At 37.4% G+C, this 20,184-nt stretch overlaps 1 protein-coding gene across 2 annotated transcripts in view; it reads left to right on the top strand.

Moving 5' to 3' along the window:
- LOC114659409 (uncharacterized) overlaps window positions 1-20,184 on the top strand; it is a 54,339-nt gene that overhangs the window by 29,960 nt on the left and 4,195 nt on the right. The window contains exons 2-5 of one of the 2 annotated variants that reach the window (XM_028811881.2): window positions 3,336-3,471; window positions 4,360-4,728; window positions 13,700-13,966; window positions 16,512-16,664. In XM_028811881.2, coding sequence (XP_028667714.1) covers window positions 4,449-4,728; window positions 13,700-13,966; window positions 16,512-16,664 — 700 coding nt within the window. In that variant the 5' untranslated portion in view covers window positions 3,336-3,471; window positions 4,360-4,448. The remainder of the gene's footprint in view (window positions 1-3,335; window positions 3,472-4,359; window positions 4,729-13,699; window positions 13,967-16,511; window positions 16,665-20,184) is intronic. The other variant, XM_028811884.2, reaches the window with a different exon arrangement.

Below are 20,184 nucleotides of genomic sequence, written 5' to 3'. Positions count from 1 at the left end.
AAGTCCGTCGTTATGTCAATTAAGCAGATAAAAGGCATGGAGTTGATTTGAGGTGTGGTGCTTGCATATGGAAGATTTTTCTGTGAACAGACAACATGCGGTCAAGGGAGCTCTCCATGCAGGTGAAAGAAGCCATCCTTAAGCTGCAAAAACAGAAAAAACCCATCCGAGAAATTGCTACAGTATTACGAGTGGCAAAATCTACAGTTTGGTACATCCTGAGAAAGAAAGCAAGCACTGGTGAACTCAGCAATGCAAAATGACCTGGACGTCCACAGAAGACAACAGTGGTAGATGATAGTAGAATCATTTCCATGGTGAAGAGAAACCCCTTCACAACAGCCAGCCAAGTGAACAACACTCTCCAGGGCGTAGGCGTATCGATATCCAAGTCTACTATAAAGGGAAGACTGCATGAAAGTAAATACAAAGGGTGCACTGCGAGGTGGAGCGGCACGGTGGCGCAGTGGGTAGCGCTGCTGCCTCGCAGTTGGGAGACCTGGGGACCCGGGTTCGCTTCCCGGGTCCTCCCTGCGTGGAGTTTGCATGTTCTCCCCGTGTCTGCGTGGGTTTCCTCCGGGCACTCCGGTTTCCTCCCACAGTCCAAAGACATGCTGGTTAGGTGGATTGGTGATTCTAAATTGGCCCTAGTGTGTGCTTGGTGTGTGGGTGTGTTTGTGTGTGTCCTGCGGTGGGTTGGCACCCTGCCCGGGATTGGTTCCTGCCTTGTGCCCTGTGTTGGCTGGGATTGGCTCCAGCAGACCCCCGTGACCCTATGTTCGGATTCAGCGGGTTGGAAAATGGATGGATGGATGGCACTGCGAGGTGCAAGCCACTCATAAGCCTCAAGAATAGAAAGGCTAGATTGGACTTTGCTAAAGAACATCTAAAAAAGCCAGCACAGTTCTGGAAAAACATTCTTTGGACAGATGAAACCAAGATCAACCTCTACCAGAATGATGGCAAGAAAAAAGTATGGAGAAGGCGTGGAACAGCTCATTATCCAAAGCATACCACATCATCTGTAAAACACGGTGGAGGCAGTATGATGGCTTGGGCGTGCATGGCTGCCAGTGGCACTGGGACACTAGTGTTTATTGATGATGTGACACAGGACAGAAGCAGCCGAATGAATTCTGAGGTGTTCAGATACATACTGTCTGCTCAAATCCAGCTAAATGCAGTCAAATTGATTGGGCAGTGTTTCATGATACAGATGGACAATGACCCAAAACATACAGCCAAAGCAACCCAGGAGTTTATGAAAGCAAAGAAGTGGTCAGTCACCTGATCTTAACCCAATTGAACATGCATTTCACTTGTTGAAGACTAAACTTCAGACAGAAAGGCCCACAAACAAACAGCAACTGAAAGCCGCTGCAGTAAAGGCCTGGCAGAGCATTATTAAAAAGGAGGAAACCCAGCATCTGGTGATGTCCATGAGTTCAAGACTTCAGGCTGTCATTGCCAGCAAAGTGTTTTCAACCAAGTATTAGAAATGAACATTTTATTTCCAGTTATTTCATTTGTCCAATTACTTTTGAGCCCCAGAAATGAAGGGATTGTGTTAAAAAAAAATGCTTTAGTTGCCTCACATTTTTATGCAATCGTTTTGTTCACCCCACTGAATTAAAGCTGAAAGTGTGCACTTCAACTGCATCTGAGTTGTTTCATTTAAAATTCATTGTGGTAATGTACAGAACCAAAATTAGAAAAAATTGTCTCTGTCCAAATATTTATGGACCTAACTGTATTCGCCACATCAACTTGAGGACTTACAGTACTTCCATATGATCCACAATATTGATGACAACCAATAGGGCACAGAAAGAATGATTTCTTGTTTTGGGTCTATCCATCTTACTAAACCACAGTATATATGCACGGTGGATGCACCGAGGCGCATGCGCACTGCGGCCTTGGAGTCCACCCCAGAGTCCAGAGTCAAACGAAGCGGCTTTCCAAAACGCGGCGGCTTCCCAGAGTCAGTAGGTGGCGCCTGAACAACACAACCTCTGAGCGCCCAAACAACACAACCTGTACAGTCAAACGCAGCGGCTTCCCAAAACACGGCAGATTCCCAGAGTCAGTAGGTGGCGCCCAAACAACACAACCTGTAAGTGCCCAAACAACACCCCTGTGAGCTACACTTGCTCTAATCCACTGTGCTAGTAATATAGATCACATAACGGTCACAGACTGTAACCCAGCAGCTTCCCAGACTCCGTGGCTGTCACACGGACACCACAACCTGTAAACTAAACTTGCTGTGCTCCACTCTGCCAGCAGTCGGTGTCAGCAAAGGCAACGGAATCACGTCTCCACAAAACGAAACCGCTTTAGTACAGATATGCTTATTTAATTAAATGACATTTCCCCAGGCGCACCCACCCTCCATGATATGTCATCCATCCAGATATCGGACAGAACAGAAACTGATTGCCATTCTTGGATTTCCGATTCGCTAGCGAATCGCGGGCTTACTTGTTGTTTACAGAACCAGTACTACTTCACTTTTTTACCAATTGCAGAATTTTGTGTTTTACAGGAGCATTCGAAATGGGATATTGTTCTAGAATCTATTATGTTTGATCTTTAGGGAGTGAAATTGAACATGAGGCTACACAATGGAAATATGCTTTTCCAATTAATTCAGCATATTTTCTCTGTGTATTATTTATAATATAATGGGTTGAGGTAGATGTAAAATAAAAAATTGGAATATTTTTCAATAAATTAATGTGGTTTTGTTTCTCTTTGAAGCATCTCTCTGTCCATTTGTGCATGGTGATAACAGGTAGCTATAAAGTAGAAGAGCAGTATATTTTGCAAGACATTGTTTTGATTTTTTTCCCCCTATTTTTAGGTGCGTTTGCACATAATGTAAAAAGCAACCACAGCAATAGCCATGTGAATTTCCCCTTGGGATTAATAAAGTATCTATCTATCTCTATCTATGTCTACTTTTCCATCCATCCTTCCACCTGTATGTGTGAAACAACTGCACATATTCTTTAAGAAAATTTGTCAGAACAGTACAGTTTTCTTTGAGATATCTCTAATACATGCAGTATTTTTTTTTTTGAAATTTTGGAATCTCCCATTAAAAAGAATTGGTGAATTGGGATTGGCTCCAGCAGACCCCCTAGACTCTGTAGTTAGGATATAGCAGGTTAGATAATGGATGGATGAGAGCGTGTCAGTCTTAAAACAGGAACATTCTGTGCAAATCCAACTCTGAATTAGTTTGCTGTTTCCATTTTAACTTGAGTGTAGTTGCTTCAACTTGTGTGTTCTTTTATGTTTTTTTTTCTTTTCTTGTGCTTGTTTTGCAGCTGCTGCTGACTGCAAAATAGTGAAACAGATGCAGTCTTGCACACTGAAGCAAATACCCCTTGCTGCTGAACATGGGATGGGGCAGGGTCAGATATCAGTGTGGCTGGAAGACCCAAGTATAACCATATAAGAGAGGTACAATGTTAGATGTATCTTTATTTAGCTAAAATGGTGTTCTTCATTTATTCAATATAGTAGTAATGATATTGTTTATTAATAGAAGCTTCTTACCTTGTGCATCAATTTACCAGAATGCAGAGGTAGGTCTCATTATATGCCAACAGTCTGGCTTCTGCCTCTGCCCCATCCCATGCTTTTCTTTGTAGCCGAGTGGTAACTTACGCGAACCTCAGTCATAGCAGCTCACTTCTTCTGCTTCTTGAAATCGAAGCTAGTAAGTGACTTGATGTTCATGTCTGTAAAGGTAAAAAATAAAAGCAACTTTAACTAACTTAAAAACGTAAGAAAGATGTCTAAGTGACACTTTATGATGCAGTGTCTAAGCATGGACTCCAGTAGTACTTCAGTTATGCTTAAAATAATAAGCTGTAGTATCTAAAGATTATAATGTTTCAGTATTTCTCTGACACTATCATTTGTTGGCAGAGTACCACAATGATCCACTGCCTATCATGTTCTGATACAGCCAACAATTTTAGAGATTTCAATGCAAGTTTTAAATCTGCATTGGGTACATCTTAAAAACTTGTAGTTCAAATTTCTGAAATTACAATTAGCCACAGACCCTTCCAAGAATTAACAGTACCACATGAATCTTCTATCAATTCAGTTGAAATCTGTTGTTTATGAAAGCAGTTTTAGTTGCATGATATTGTAAAATGGTATTAAAAACATATTCATACACACAAACCAGTACATATAATTACTGTTATTTCTGAATTTGTCACTGTTACAAAAACAGTTTTATAAACAAACAAAATTATGATGATAAATCACAAATCACTTCTTTGAAGTTATTAGAAAATTTGATAATCTAATGTTTTCATTTGTTGTTTGCTACAGGATATTAAGAAGTTGATTTGGCCCCACTCATCAGGAGAGCAGCATTCTAAACTGGTACAAGTGGCACACTGGACTTTCAGTAACACATTATGGAGGAACATAGTGAGGCAGTGCTGAAAAGAGGGTCTCTTGGAAATGATGAGGGGGATAATGATGCAGCCACTGCAATGATCTGGAGCCTGGAAGAGGCTGCCCAAAAGCAGACACAGCAAATAGGAGTCTCCGCCTGTGGTGCCACAGCTGTTGTTGATGTTCTCCAAGCTCTGGGATTCAATGTAACCCCACAAATAGTGGAACGCTGTGTAAAAACTAACTTGCGCAAGAATGAAGCACCCTTACCAGAGTATCTCCTGTCCAGGAGTATAGCAGGTTGGTCTTTGTCTTCAGTTATTTTCCCTTTATAATTAGTATTTTAAACTTTTGTTTCATCAAAAAGTTGTCAGTTTGAGGCTTCAAGCTCAGAGAAGAATGCACATGCTTTGTCCAAAGAAACCTTTGACTTTCAACTGAAAGCAAAGGTATCCCCTACTATGACTGATTATATTTACAGTATGCAAGTGATGTCCAATTATATAAGAAACTTCCTTGAACTGCCGTCTCCTCACATTTGCCAGTTTATTTTTACAATTCTAATGGCAATGTGAGAGCTTCAGTTCACTGCAAGGGTTTCACTTGTCAACTAGTGGGAGTGTACGCCATAAACAGTGGGTTGCTAGATGCTGGTTGTTTTTAGACTATTTCTTGTGATCATGCCTTTTAGTTACCAAACTTCCGTACCCTCCAGTTTTAATGTCTGTCCTGCCTGAAAGTTTCCTTATTAATGCATACACTCAAGGCAATACTCACAATTGATGAGAAAATTAATAATAATATGCTAAGTTATACTTCTGTATATCCACCGTTACTTTACACTTTCTTTCCTGATATTTGTTTATCGTTGTTTTCTTTTTTTTGTCTTAAAGCCCAAATTGCTTATTTTTGTTTGACATAATCTTTATAACCAAAAAAAAAAACAGATCATAGTAACACTCAACTTATTTTTTTTTTCTGTTGTCAATTAAGTTACATATTAAGTTATACCTCCCTGTTGTTTGCAATTAAATTAATAAGTGCCCCTGCAGTTTTACCTTTTAACTGAATACCTCAGCTATGTAACCTTTCATAAATTACTATTGGGTTGTGGTTTGAAATTCGGATACTGAAAAAACAAAAACATTCTTAATTAGCCAATCTAGCAAGGAGACACTACTGTAAATCAAGTAATTTTTTTCCTCACCTAATTGTAACGGAACACATGCCCAACCTGTTTGTTGCTTATTGATATTTATAATTGTGCTGTTCTTTTTGGCATTAATTGCTGTTAAAGTGTACCCATTAGTGCCTATAATTGATATTTTTATCCTGAAATTTCTAGTGAATTTTTGGATGCTATCTACACTTCCAATATTTTGTTTGACATATATTTTTTTGTTGAAAATGCCAGATATCCATAAATATTACCCATCCATTGCCAACATAATTTAATTTAAATTGAGCTTCAAGATGCATTGAATTGATTGTAATAATGTTATTGAAGAGAAACTTCCCAGTACGACTCACAGGTTGTGTGTGCCTGCACATTATATCCTTTCTGTGCCTTGTTTGACTAATACAGTATCTATCTTTAGATCTGCTCTCCCTGAGGCTGTTCTCTCTCTCTCTCTCTCTCTCTGACTCTCTCTCTCTCTCTCTGACTCTCTCTGACTCTGACTCTCTTTAAAGTCATCTACATACGGTATATACTGTACCCTTGGCATGAACAGATCTGTGTGACCAAATATTAGACCATATGTGTTTTAATATGTTGCATCATATGTAAAATGATAAAGGAAGTTTGTTTTGTTGTGAGTTAACCCAATAAAGAAAATGAAACAGAATAAAGTTGGTAGTTTTTTTTAAAATAGTATCCCACCCCAAATTAAAATGTTTTATGGTAATTTAGTAAAATGTCAAATGAAGCTAATCTTTAATACAGATATATAGTTTTATCTTCAAAATTAAAAAATATGGGAAAGATAAGAAAACTGGGATTAAGTATGCACCTGAATCAGAAGTAATATTTTCTAAAAAAAAAATATAAAAAGTAGAGCAAGCTAGTTCAGATTGTTTTAAAGGGATTTCGCGGGGCAGATGTTGGGCCTTTATATGTAGGTGTATGATAAGCAGAGCTGGCAGCATCATGGGGGACCCTTTTTATTTGTTCTCCTTTATAGTAAATATTCCTTTTTTTAAACCAACATACAGTGGTAGACAAAAATATGTTGAACCCTTTGGAAACCACCATATTTATGCATAAATGTGTCTTAAAATATGGCCAAACAAGCACAGTTTGTTGTATTGTTCTTATATATATATATATATATTGAAAACATAATTTAATACATCATAGTGTAGGTTGAAAAAAGTATGTGAACTCATGACTTCAGCAATAGCTAATTGGAGTTAGGAGTTGGGAAACCAGGAGTCCAAACTATGAAACAAGATTGGATGTGTGGCTTAGATGTAATTTGACAGTGTGAAATAAATAGACCTTGACACCAAAAGAGGTTTGGGGCAGCCACCTGTATACTTGATTCAGGCTGCAAAAATGAGGTTGCCCAGAAATGTACACATTGAGTCCACAACAGATCTGATTGCAAAGAGGTGGTTGGGTTTCTCTTTTGGCTGGTCGGCGGAAGTGATGTCATCTGGTGCAGGAACTGGAAGTGACATACTTGGGCCCAGAAGTGACATCGTCGAGGCGGGACCAGAAGTGATGTCATTGGAATCAGGCAGAGTTTCCCATGTCTGGTCTGCAGAGATAAAAGAGAAAGGTTTACTGCACACCGTCATCCCCTGGCCAGGCATGGAATTCCCTTCATTTGGTCCTTTTAGCTGCCACCCATGTGCATGTGTATAACAACAGAAAAAAATGTCTCAAACAGTTTGAGTTTGCTATTCACAAGATTCCTCTGCTAATGTGAAGCATTCCTCACAAAGATGAGATTTCAGAGATGCTCCGATTGATCCGTTTTGTTAATCAAAATCAGACGATTTTCAAAAAAAAAAAAAAAAAAAAAAAGCCTTGATTGGTGATCCTCAAAAAGGTTCATCACAAAAACTGGTATTTTCAGCCCCTGCCTTTCTATACTTTACAGTAATTTAGTTGCTTAGTAATTACTTAGTAATTTAGTAATTTTTATGCAAGATATTACAGTAGTTGAGCCAGCATGTGTTTTTTTTTTTTTTTTTTTTTTTTTTTTCTTTAGCAGCAAACCTCCTGCTGTGTAAACAAAGAGCAGCCAGTGAATGAAAGGCGACTGGTATATTAACCTTTACGTTAAAGAAAGTGGAGTAATAAACTGAAAAAAAAGTAATCATACATGGCATCCTGTGCAAATAGACAAACTGCAAGAAAAACTACTTTAAGGAATTCAGACCTTTATTTTGTCCTTTAGATTAAAATGGGCACCGCTTGAGTTTGGACAGCAATTCTGTTTAAAATGCAGCTGCTTACACTTTTAATTGGAAAAAGAAAAGATAAAGACGAATTTGAAATTTCCACTTAGTAAACAATAGGCTTTTTCTAAGTAGTAAATCTACTACAGGGAATGACTTCAAAAAAAAAAAATCTGCATCTTTTGGAGTGACCCCGTCAGAGCACAGACCTTAACCCAATGGAGATGCTGTGGAATGACCTTAAGAAAGCCGTTCACAGCAAACATCCGAGGACTATGTCTAAACTGAAGCGGTTTTGTAAGGAAAAATTGTCCAAAATATCTCCTGAATGTTGTGCAGGTCTGATTAGATTATTGCTGCCAAAGAAGGTTTAAGCAGGTATTAAATCCAAGAGTTCACTTACCTTTTCCAGAGCACACTGTTAATGTTTGTTTGATGGGTGTGTTCAATAATGAGATGAAAGATAGTTATAGTTGTTTGTGTGTTATTAGCTTAAGCATGTTGTTTATCTATGCCTGTGACATGGATATCGGGTTATGTTTTAAGACCATTTAATGCTGAAAAGCAGGAAATTCTGAATGTTTCTCATACTTTTCCTTGCCACTGTACATGTGGAATTTATATTATATATTACATGTGTTTTTTATATTATGGTTTAACTTCATTAAACAGGCCACTTTGTGAGCACATAGTTATTACAGTAATCCCTCCTCCATCGCGGGGGTTGCGTTCCAGAGCCACCCGCGAAATAAGAAAATCCGCGAAGTAGAAACCATATGTTTATATGGTTATTTTTATATTGTCATGCTTGGGTCACAGATTTGCGCAGAAACACAGGAGGTTGTAGAGAGACAGGAACGTTATTCAAACACTGCAAACAAACATTTGTCTCTTTTTCAAAAGTTTAAACTGTGCTCCATGACAAGACAGAGATGACAGTTCCGTCTCACAATTAAAAGAATGCAAACATATCTTCCTCTTCAAAGGAGTGCGCATCAGGAGCAGATGTCAGAGAGATAGAGAAAAGCAAACAAATCAATAGGGCTGTTTGGCTTTTAAGTATGCGAAGCACCGCGGCACAAAGCTGTTGAAGGCGGCAGCTCACACCCCCTCCGTCAGGAGCAGAGAGAGAGAGAGAGAGAGACAGAGAAAAACAAAGAAGCACAAATCAATACGTGCCCTTCGAGCTTTTAAGTATGCGAAGCACCGTGCAGCATGTCGCTTCAGGAAGCAGCTGCACAGAAGGTAGCAACGTGAAGATAATCTTTCAGCATTTTTAGACGAGCGTCCGTATCGTCTAGGTTTGCGAACAGCCCCCCTGCTCAATCCCCCTACGTCAGGATCAGAGAAAGTCAGCGCAAGAGAGAGAGGGAGAAAAGTAAGTTGGGTAGCTTCTCAGCCATCTGCCAATAGTGTCCCTTGTATGAAATCAACTGGGCAAACCAACTGAGGAAGCATGTACCAGAAATTAAAAGACCCATTGTCCGCAGAAATCCGCGAACCAGCAAAAAATCCGCGATATATATTTAAATATGCTTACATGTAAAATCCGCGATGGAGTGAAGCCGCGAAGCGCGATATAGCGAGGGATTACTGTATTTACAATTTTACCTGGGGAAACAACAGAAACCCAGAGCATAGATATTTTAAAGAATTAGCAAGAATATAATTTAAATGATACTGTAGATACACTTTATAATCTTAAGGGATTGCATTTTACTTGTTTTAGATTCATGTTTTCAGAAGAAAACCAATCAAGACCAAATACAAATGGGAAATAAACACTGGCTATTCTCCCTTTTCACAGGAGTAGGGAGATATGTTTTGTTCTATATGTACCTTTTCACTTCTGTTTTTCTGCATTTTTGAAGCACATTTTACATAAGTTTATCACAATCGTTAGTAACCTTCCATTATTAAAGCAGCAGCATCTGAAGTCAGAGTACAGTGTAATTTGTATGTTTTAGATAATAAAATGCTTATCTAGTTGTGCCTGGGTTGTTTGCAGTAAGGTGCTCTTTCGAACATTTGATGTTTATTAAATTACAATAACAGTCTGTGCTTTAATATATAAAAACAAAAAGTTAATGGACAAGAAGGGTGCTGTTCCATGTTGCATCTCTTTTTTATGTCTTCAAACTTTTTGTTACTCATCTTTCTCTATTAATTTAATTGATTGTCTTTTATATTTTAACCTCTTCTTTTTTAATTTCTATTCCAACATCTTGAGTGTCAAATTCTCTCCTGTACCCTCTGTATAGTAATTACATTTTGCCATGTACAAATCCTTTTTTCTAAATTGAATTTCTTGAACCAGTTACAGTTCCCATTTGTCTAGAATGACAGCAGCCTTATTTAACTTGATTCATGCAAAGCTCTTATGAGTTATGACAGCAAAGTAGAACAGACCTGATACAGCTTGTTGGATGACTATAGAGCCAATGCAGACGGTAAGGATCTGTCACCACAATCCTATTACTGCTAGCTTAGTTTAATTGAAATGCTTTTAAAGGGATCATCTACAGCGCAGCCTATAAATCTGTAGCAAAATCAGATTTCTAGGTTGATTTGATAAAATTGTGACATTCAGAGACCAGCAGTAAATATTCATAAATTTTTTCATCTGTAGTCTGCAGTTTTCTTTGAAACTGGTCTGTAAACTTCTGTTCAGTGTAGTTTAAGATGTCAGTCTTCTGTTCTTTTTAATATAGTGAACTTAAAAAGGTGTGTATTCAATTTCAAATGAATTTATTCTCGTCGAATGCTGTCATAAGACAAGCTCATAGTGCTTGCAGAGATGTATAAATTTAAATGCAACAGAAAAATTAAACACCATAGAAAATATACAGATGTACAATATACAGTGGCATGCAAAAGTATTCAATCCCCTTGAAAGCTATCGGAATTTCCTACTTGACAAAAGATTCTACACGTTTATCCATTCAGCATTTTTAATGTGAACTCTTATGCTATAACAATACATTTTCAAAGTCAAAATAATCCATTTTCTGCTGATATTTCACTGGAGAAGAAAAACTCAAAAGTTTAGTTTTTGCATAAGTATGCAAGCCCTACGCATGAATACTTTGTTGAAAACCCTTTTGCTGCAATTACAGCCTTAATTCTTTTGGGATGAGTATGTACCAGTTTTGCACATTGTTCAGGAATAATTTTTCCCCATTCGCAGCTACAATTGTTTCATTTAGGTCAAATATTAGCACCTCAGTTTCAGTGATTCTATCAAAGACAGACTTTTTCTTTAATGCCTTTCTGATTAATACACTTATTTTTTAATAAGTTAATATTTATTTAAAAAATAAAAATTGTTTTGACCTAAAGTATGTTGTTCTACTTGAATGTATTAAAGAATCAGTCGATGTACAATCCACATTGAGCTTTACTGAGAAAACTGCAGTGGAAATTTGACAGAGGTGAACGCAGTTAGCTGAGGTACTCTCATTGCATCGGTTGTTTTCTTCTCCAGGTGCTGTCAGAGCATGCAGTAGTTTTGAGAATTGAAGGTTCCGGTGGGCCACAATTCAATAGTCTCAAAGTTGAACAAGTTAAAGGTTCAGCAGTTGTTAGATCGTATATGTCAGCATTTTTATAAATATAAGATAATGTTGTTTTTTTGTACAATAAACCAGACAGTGTTTTAACTTGGAGCCCCACATGTCAGAAGCTAGACATCTCTGGAAGCAAAGGCCTTTCACAGTGATTTTCCTGGCAGAGTCAATGAAATACTGTACATTTTCACAGACTCCTACAACATAATTCTCCAAGCAAGAAACAAAATGTGCAATAAAAAAGAATAGCAAGTAATTCAACATAATGATAATTACAAATAAAGTATATTGTATATGAAAGAATACTATACAGGGTGGGCCAAAAGTAAGTTTACAGTATTTATTACATAAGGACTTGTTTTTTGGGGGCATAGTGTAGTTTAAGGTTTTTTTAGAGAAAGCCCCACACAGGATGAATTGAAGGAGTTAATCTTGCCAGCATTTAAAAACATTGATGCTAACCAGAATTTGTGTGTTACTATGTTCAATGTGTCAGGGACAGGTTCCAGGAATTTTACAACGTTGATGGAGAAAGTTTCATGCACCTAAGTTACAAAACATGACCTGATCAGTGCTGCATACTTGCTTAAAACCAGTAAAATAAAAAGAAATAATGAATAGATTCTTTATACCTACTTTTTGCCCATTCTGAATTTATTAAGCAGGTTACATATAAGAGTGCAAAGCTTATTAAATACTTGTGCTACAGTGACATACTGAATATTGAACTTCACAGCTGCCTACAACCAATAAAACTGAATGATGCTTCTTCACTTACTTCATTAACTAACTGCTTTACTGGCAAAAGTGAATTAGTGAAAAGTAGTTGCTCTTATTGTCATTATTTACAAAAAAATCTGCTTTCTCCAGCATACAAATATTGCAAAAATTATGTTTCTCAGTATGCTGATTCTTGAAAAGCTGGTTCATTGATGTTTTATATTATTTGAAATTGGAAAAAATCAAATTCTCACTTAGAGGATCTGTGAATAACTTCTTAAAAACCTGGCAGGATCTAATTAATATTTTAGAATAAGCTCTTAAAGCACCTAGGAAGTAGATTCTCTCCCTCTTTCTTTTTCTTCAACATTTATCTTTATCCACTTATTAAACTCTTCAGTTTGTTTATTTTTACTATTTTTAAGTTTTAGTCCATTGGCCATGCTCTCTTTCTCAGGGGTGGGGGTGGATTTGTTTTCAATCCTATTTTTGTTTTGTAAAAATTGATCTCTTTGTATGGAATGAGTAGAATAAAATCAATAAAATTTAAAAAAAAAAAAGCTGGTTCAATAATTAGTATCAAGTAGAATGGTGTTTTTGTAATGCTGTAGGTTTAGGCCTTTCAAATATTTTGCTCAAATGTTTATTGTGGATCTGACCCTATCAAAGGGAGATGCATTCATATGCCCACCTTTTTTTAAAATATGTCCCTTGCTTATTCCCTGCTAGGCTACAGTTTCGCTTACTTGCTGAGCAACTTCCACACAAACATCGACTAGCTGCAAAATTTAAACCCAAGGCACTGGATCTGTGAATCAGCAGTGCTAACCACCATACCGTATCTGGTACAAAATAATGTGTTAGTAAATTGTCTTTATTTATATCCATTTTGTGTTCTAGAGCATACTTTTCTGTAAAGTATTCAAGTATTCTGTATCGTGCATACTTTTAGTGTTTCACTGCACATTGCACCACAGGTTCTCTTTCACACATTTTTGAATGAATGGCGTTAACAAAACAATGGTCACAATAATGTTCCTGGCAGTATAGTGCATAGTTCATTTAATATATGTGATCTGTTGTTATGACTTGGTTCTGTTCAATGTCTTCTTACTTCTAATATGTGATTCCTTAATATTTTTGTTATTTAATTTTAATATCAATGGATGAGATCCTGAGAGCTACGACACAAGTAGACTTTGAAAAACGTTTCCCAGAGATAATTAGAACTTTGAGCACTTGGAGTGATCATTTTGAAGGCATGCACCAGTCATAATGTATATGTCTATGCATCTTCTAACTTATTCAGTTTATATTATCATTGTATCACGTGCAGCAGTTGACACAGGGCAAGTGTCTACACTGAATGAGATGCCACACTTAATTTGAAATAAAACATTTTTATGGCTTAAATTCATAACTTTGCCAGGTTGTTTATTATACCATTGACCAGTGGTCAGGTAGTTGACTTTGTATTGCTTGAATTAAATTACAGTTCCTTGACATTAGTACTCTGCTGTGTTGGTTAGTGAAATGTCTTGATTGATTTTAGTGTGTCATTGTGTTCAACTCCTCAGGTGCGACGCATGCTCAGCTGATAGAAGGTGCAGAGAAGGCAAGTGATGGGAAGGTAGTAGGTCGTTTCTTTCATATGTATCCAGAACGCCAGATACACCTGCCCAAATGGTTGTCTCACTGGATCAGTATTGGGGCTGTGCCTGTGGCCACAATGAACATGCAGTTGGCAGTACCCAAGGGGGAGGAAATCCCAGATGCTTGGCACCATCAAATGATCTTTGGGGTGATGCCAGACTTTTTATGCATGATCAACCCCTTGGAAGTAGGTGAGTATGATACTCTGTAGTTCACTCAGTTGCTGTGAATTACGGAGAGGTACTAAGAGTCTTTGGCACTGGAACTGCATTCTTTTCTAAAATGTATGTGGTTATTTACACTGGAGTGCACACTGAAGTTTGATTACCTGCCTGCATTTCCAGTATGTGAGTATTGACACTCAAAGGTAACGTGCTCCCTCATATTATACAGGTATCTGTAGTAAAGTACCAAAAAGTTAAACATGGTAATCTGTTGTCTTTGGTGGTTTCATTTAAGCTTTAAAGACGTTGTTAATGTATTCAGGCACAGTCTGTTGATTTAATTAAATCTATTGATCAACTATCTAAGATTAATTCCCTTAAACTCCTTATAGGATTACAACCAAGCTTCCCTTATGTTAGGGATACTTCAAACAATGCCAACTCTGTCCTGTTTTTGCTGTCTTTGGAGCATTCAGCTATTCCACTATAGATGCTCTCCACAAAAGCTACTGTTTTTTTTTTTTTGTTTTGTTTTGTTTTTTTTAAAAAACAACCCCAAAACACAACTGTTAGGTTAATTGGCTCATTATGAGTGAATTTGGGCACACGTGTCAGTGTGCCTTGAGATGGACTAGTGGTCTGACCAGGGTTGCTCCTGCTTTGTAAAGTTAATATCCCATTTTGCAACTTCCAGTCATGGAGAATGTGGAGTTTGCTGAATGCAGTTGCTGATCACGTCACTGTACCAGGTCAGTTTGAATGACTTAAACTCGCTGGCCATGTCCTCTTTACAGACAGAGTGCCAATCTTCCAATGCAGCCATGCTTTTTTCTTTTTGTGACAGCAAATAATGCACTGGCTGACTGAGTCAGTACTGTACAAAGGGTTAATACCTATGGTGAGTTTATTCACAATCTTTACCTTTTTTTCCATTCTGTCTTGGCATGTAAACCTGCGCCATTAAACAGGTAAGCTTCTCTAATTTTTGTTCAAAGCCCCTGTGTTCCATATTGTTCGTTACTACATTATATGAATTGTATTTCCGAATGAGCATTGATTGGTTGTAGCTCTCATGCACATATAGCCCACCCCTAGGACTAAAGATCAAATGAAACTCACATACTAGATGGACTGAGTCGCTTGGTATGTTGACGGGCTTCATGGAAGCACACCGCAAACTACCTCAGACTTTCTAACATTGTGTAAATGAAGGCTGCGACTAAAAGATATCTGAAAAGTCGTGTAATGTGACAAAGCCTGAACCTGTGCTCCGATAAAGCAAGTTGAAAAAGTGAATGAATAAAAAAAATGTTAACAAAATGAAAATGTGCAGCTATTTATAATATCAGTAGCTGTGTCCTAGCATGTTTACTGACTTGTGTCCATTTCTCCTACAGAGGGCTCTGGCCCCATTAATCTAGAAATGGAATAAATTAATTCAGTAATGAATTGATGGATTGGCAAAAAAAAAATACTGTATGGGATGCAGTGCCTTCATTTTAAACTACAATGTTGCCAATTCAGTTTCCATCTCTATGTCACTGTAAGGCCCTGAGCAAGTCACTTAACCTATTTATGCTACAACTGTGTATTAAAAAATAAAACCAAAAATAACAACTCGATTAACAGTTGCAACATATCCTATTACACGATACTTTGGGTAACGGTGTTAGTAAAATAAAGTTTTTAAAATGTTGAAAAATTCTTTGTGTAAGAGTGTGCCCCAGTAGAGAGGCAAAACCACAACAGAAGAAATTAATTCACATTGGTTTTCTTAAAAAGTAACTTGAGAGTTTAAAAGAATGACACTGATTAGAGAGCACTCACCTGCTTGATTCTTTTTCTATCAAATTAAGCTTCAAAAAGCATACTGTGCTTAGTAGACCAAATATGTAGATAAGGAGACAGTATTTTGGTGCTGAGTAAATAAAACATGTTAAATAAATATTTTACTATTTTATCATAGTAAAAAAGTAATATCTGATCAGCACTGGGTATAATGCATGAAACAGGTCTGGATAGGTCACCAATCCATAATGGTGCCCACCCATACACTCACCCACTCTCAAACTGGGGCCAATTTAGAATCGGCAGTTAATTTCCATGGCTTTGGGGATGCAGGAGAAAAAACAGTTTGTCCACACAGACATAGAGAAAATGTGCCAACTCCACATTGAGCTCTAGATTCTTAAACAGCAGCAACACAGCATTAATACAGTTTTGCATTTTACAAAATGTGGAAAAGCTGAAGAAGTCTACAATGGTATGCCCTTAAAAGTATTTCTGTATGCAGAAGAAGACCTGAAAACTTCAGATAGCCACTAATGAAGAAACTCTTTACAATAACAATGTTATTATAAAGCTCATGGATGCTAGAAATATGAAGGCTGTGCTGGAAAAAGGTAGAAAAAAAAGTTTAAAAAGACGCATTGTCCACATTTTTCATGTCTCAGTATTATTAGCAGTTCATGGTGACAGGTAAATGGCTCCTCTGTCCTGGTGTACCAGCTGTGATGTGATAGGCCAGCTGTAACACAAGCTAGTATTGTGTTCTTTATTTTCTTTCCCACAGAGAAAACCAGTGTGGTTAAACAAAGGCTATGCAGTGACTCCGTCCTTCTGATCAGGAAGGAAGACATCTTGATAAGGCTGTCTGAAGACACAAAGTTGTCTGCTCTGTCACAAGTGCAGGATGATCCAAGATGGGATCAGCTGGATGTACCTGGTGAGTGTTTAGCTTTTATGACAACTTTCTTTTACCACATTCCTTTCAGTTCAGTTATTTATTGTTGGGCTGTGAGTTCTGCTGTGATTAGGAATGGCCAATAGCCTGCATTGCTGTCTTATCTGAATTTCACAGGGGACCCTATGGGTTGCCTTGGCCAAGGTGTTGTAGAGCTATTTAATTAAGCATATATGACTTTGCTCTACAGCTTTAAAACAGTAACCAGCAATAATTAGGAAAAAAGGGTTACCTTCCCAGCTATTCTAAGTTTCCAAAAGTACCCAATGAACCAACATCTATATTTAAAATTATAAATACCTCTGAAAATGTGTTGCTTCAAAACTTTTGTAAATGTATACTTTTAAATGGCATTTAAATCCAAAAACATTTCTTACTTTGAAAATGCTAAGTCCACCAGCTTCAGGTTTTCTGTTATAAAAAGATTTTTATTATCATACATAAGTAACCTTCATAATTCAAGGTTCTAACCTGGGAAGGTGGCTTTTGCAAAATACACAAGTCTAACAAACATAATGCATATACTGAAATTGTCAAACTACAATCCCAAATCAGAAAAAATGGGGAAGGTATGTAAAATGCAAAAATAATTAAGTAAATAAACAAAAACGCAGTGATTCTTAAATTTATATTGACTTTTATTTCATTGCAGACAGTATGAACCCAAGATATTTAATGTTTTTTTCTGGTCAACTTCATTTCATTTGTTAATACACATCTATTCCTGAATTTCAGGACTGCAGTACATTCCAAAAGAGTTGAGATGGGAACAAATTAGGGCCAGTAATGAGGTAGCAAAAATTAAATAATAGTGTGATTTGAAACAGTTGATATCAACAGATGATTCTAATCATGATTTGTTCCAAAAGCAGTATCCACGAAGGACTGTCTTTGAGTAGCAAAGATGGGCAGAGCATTTCCAGCTTGTCAACAAATGTGTGAGAAAATAATTGCAATGTTTAAAAACAATGTTCCTCAAAGAAAGATTGGAAGGCATTTGCATATTTCTCTCTATAGTGTATAATATCATTAAACGATTCAAGGAATCTGGAGGAATTTCAGTGCGTAAAGGACAAGGGCACAAGCCTAAGCTGAACATCCATGATCTGCAATCCCTCAGAAGGCACTGCATTAAGAACAGACATTCATCAAAAGATGATATAACCACAAGGGCAGGGGATTACTTTACAAACCACAATAGCACCACAATACAGAGTTACATTCACAAATTCCACATAATCCTTTACTGTGCAAAAAAAGCCTTGTGTTAACAATGTCCAATAGCAGCGTTGACTTCTCTGGGCTCAGAGGCATCTGGGATGGACCATCATACAGTGGAAATGTGTATTGTGATCAGACAAATCAGTATTCCAGATCTCTTTTGGAAGAAATGGATGTTGTGTGCTCCAGAGCAAAGATGAAAAGGACAATCCAGACTGTCATCAGCAACAAGTCCAAAAGCCTGGGTCTGTCATGGTATGGCGTTGTTTCGGTGCCCTTGGCAAAGGTAATTTATACGTCTGTGATGGAAGCAATAATGCAGAAAAGTACATTAAGATTTTAGAGCATCATAAGTTGCCTTCAAGATGACATCTTTTCCAAGAATGTCCATGCATTTTTCAACAAGACAATGAAAAACCACGTTCTGCACAGGGTATGGGTACTGGACTAGCCCATCCTGACCTGTCGTCAATAGAGAATGTGGGGAGAATTTTGAAATGAAAAATGTGACAATGACGGCCCCCTACTGTTGCACATGTGTTTGCAAGAAGAAAGGGACAAAATAACACCTGAAACACTGCTTTAAGGTTTAAGGTTTCTTTATTTAGTCATGTTTACACAAGAAAACATGAAATTTGCTTGTCATCCTCAGTGCCAAAATGTTTTAAGTGTCATGAGAAGGAATGGTGACATAACAAAGTGGTGAATGCTTTACTGTCTCAATTTTTTCTGAAATGCGTTACAGGCCTGCGGCCTCATGTATAACACCATGCGTAGAACTCACATGGCGTAAGCACAAAAGCGGGAATGTGCGTACGCACAGAAAAATTCAGATGCAGGAATCTGTACGTATGCAAACTTCCACGTTCTTCTGCTACATAAATCCAGATCAGCGTGAAAAGTAACGCACGTGCACGCGCCTGCTGTCCCGCCCCAACTCCTCCAAGAATTACGCCTCTTTGAATATGCAAATCAATATAAATAGCCTTCTGTGAAAAGACAATGGGAAAGCACGGGGGAAAATATAAGAATTTCAGCGAATACCAAGTGGAGGCAAAGGAAAAATGTACTATTTGTTGGTTTAAACAGTGGTATAATCAACAAAAGGAAGTTGATCGAGTGACAGAGTGTCGGAGAAACTCGAAAGCTCAAGTTCACAAAGTCGCACAGTGTCCGAAATAAAAAAAGTCACATATCAAAGTCGCCGTGAAAAGGCGAGTCATAGCCCATCGTCTGAGTGTCATATGAAAGTTTATTAGGGTACTGAAAAAAAAAATAGGCACACATTGGGGAAGCACAAAATGTCAACTTTAATCTTGAAATTTCCACTTTAATCACGTAGTTTATTTTGCCATTTAAAGTAGAACATCATAAACTTCATCTTAAAATCATTTAATTTACTAGTTTCTCAAATCCCATTGTAACTAAAGTAGCACGTTAAATGCTTTGTTCTGTATTTGATCTTCTTTGGTGCTCTATGTATGTGAATCACTACCTGCCTCTTAAACGGGCTTTCTCTTTCTCCGACAGGACACATAATCCATTACATTCATGATATTACAGCTCTCTGAATAATTAAAATACTGAGATGTATACGTGATATCTTTTTCATGATGATAGGAATGAAAGCATGTCATTAAACATGGGAACACGGTGGCACAGTGCTTGTTCATGTCTCACGTAAGAGGCTTGCTGCGCCATGCGCGACTTTTGATGAAATAATTTATTGCAGAAGTACTGTCTCTTTCAAACATACTAACCTCCAATTCCTGTCCTTACTTTTCTTTCTCCAAATACCCAATCGCCACACAATCAGCTCTGTAATAGACGTGAAGCCATTTGTAAGCTTAGAACGTCGATTCTTCAAAACTTTTAAGGAACATTGAAATATCTTCGTAGTACATGTTTAATTATTCTATCCTGGAATAATGAATGGAATGGCCTGGAACCCCTGCAGATTTTATTTTTTTCTCCAGCAGTCTAGTTTTTTTTTGTTTTTTCTGTCCACCCCGGCCATCAGACCTTACTCCTTTTCTATGTTAACTAATGTTGTCTTATTTTAATTTCTTATTTTGTCTTTTATTTTTCTTTTCTTTATTATGTAAAGCACTTTGAGCTACTTTTTGTATGAAAATATGCTATATAAATAAATGTTGTTGTTGTTGTTGTTATCTGTCTATCCTTCCAGTGTCGTGTCAGCACCAACAAGAATACAACGCAATGCAAGAACAATCCCTGAACTAGCTAGCGCTGCGGCACCGTGTCCTCACATGTTTAATTA

Source organism: Erpetoichthys calabaricus, chromosome 10 (genome assembly GCF_900747795.2).
Source record: "Erpetoichthys calabaricus chromosome 10, fErpCal1.3, whole genome shotgun sequence".
NCBI classification, from domain to species: Eukaryota; Metazoa; Chordata; class Cladistia; order Polypteriformes; family Polypteridae; genus Erpetoichthys; species Erpetoichthys calabaricus.
This window is presented reverse-complemented; position numbering and strand designations above follow the sequence as displayed.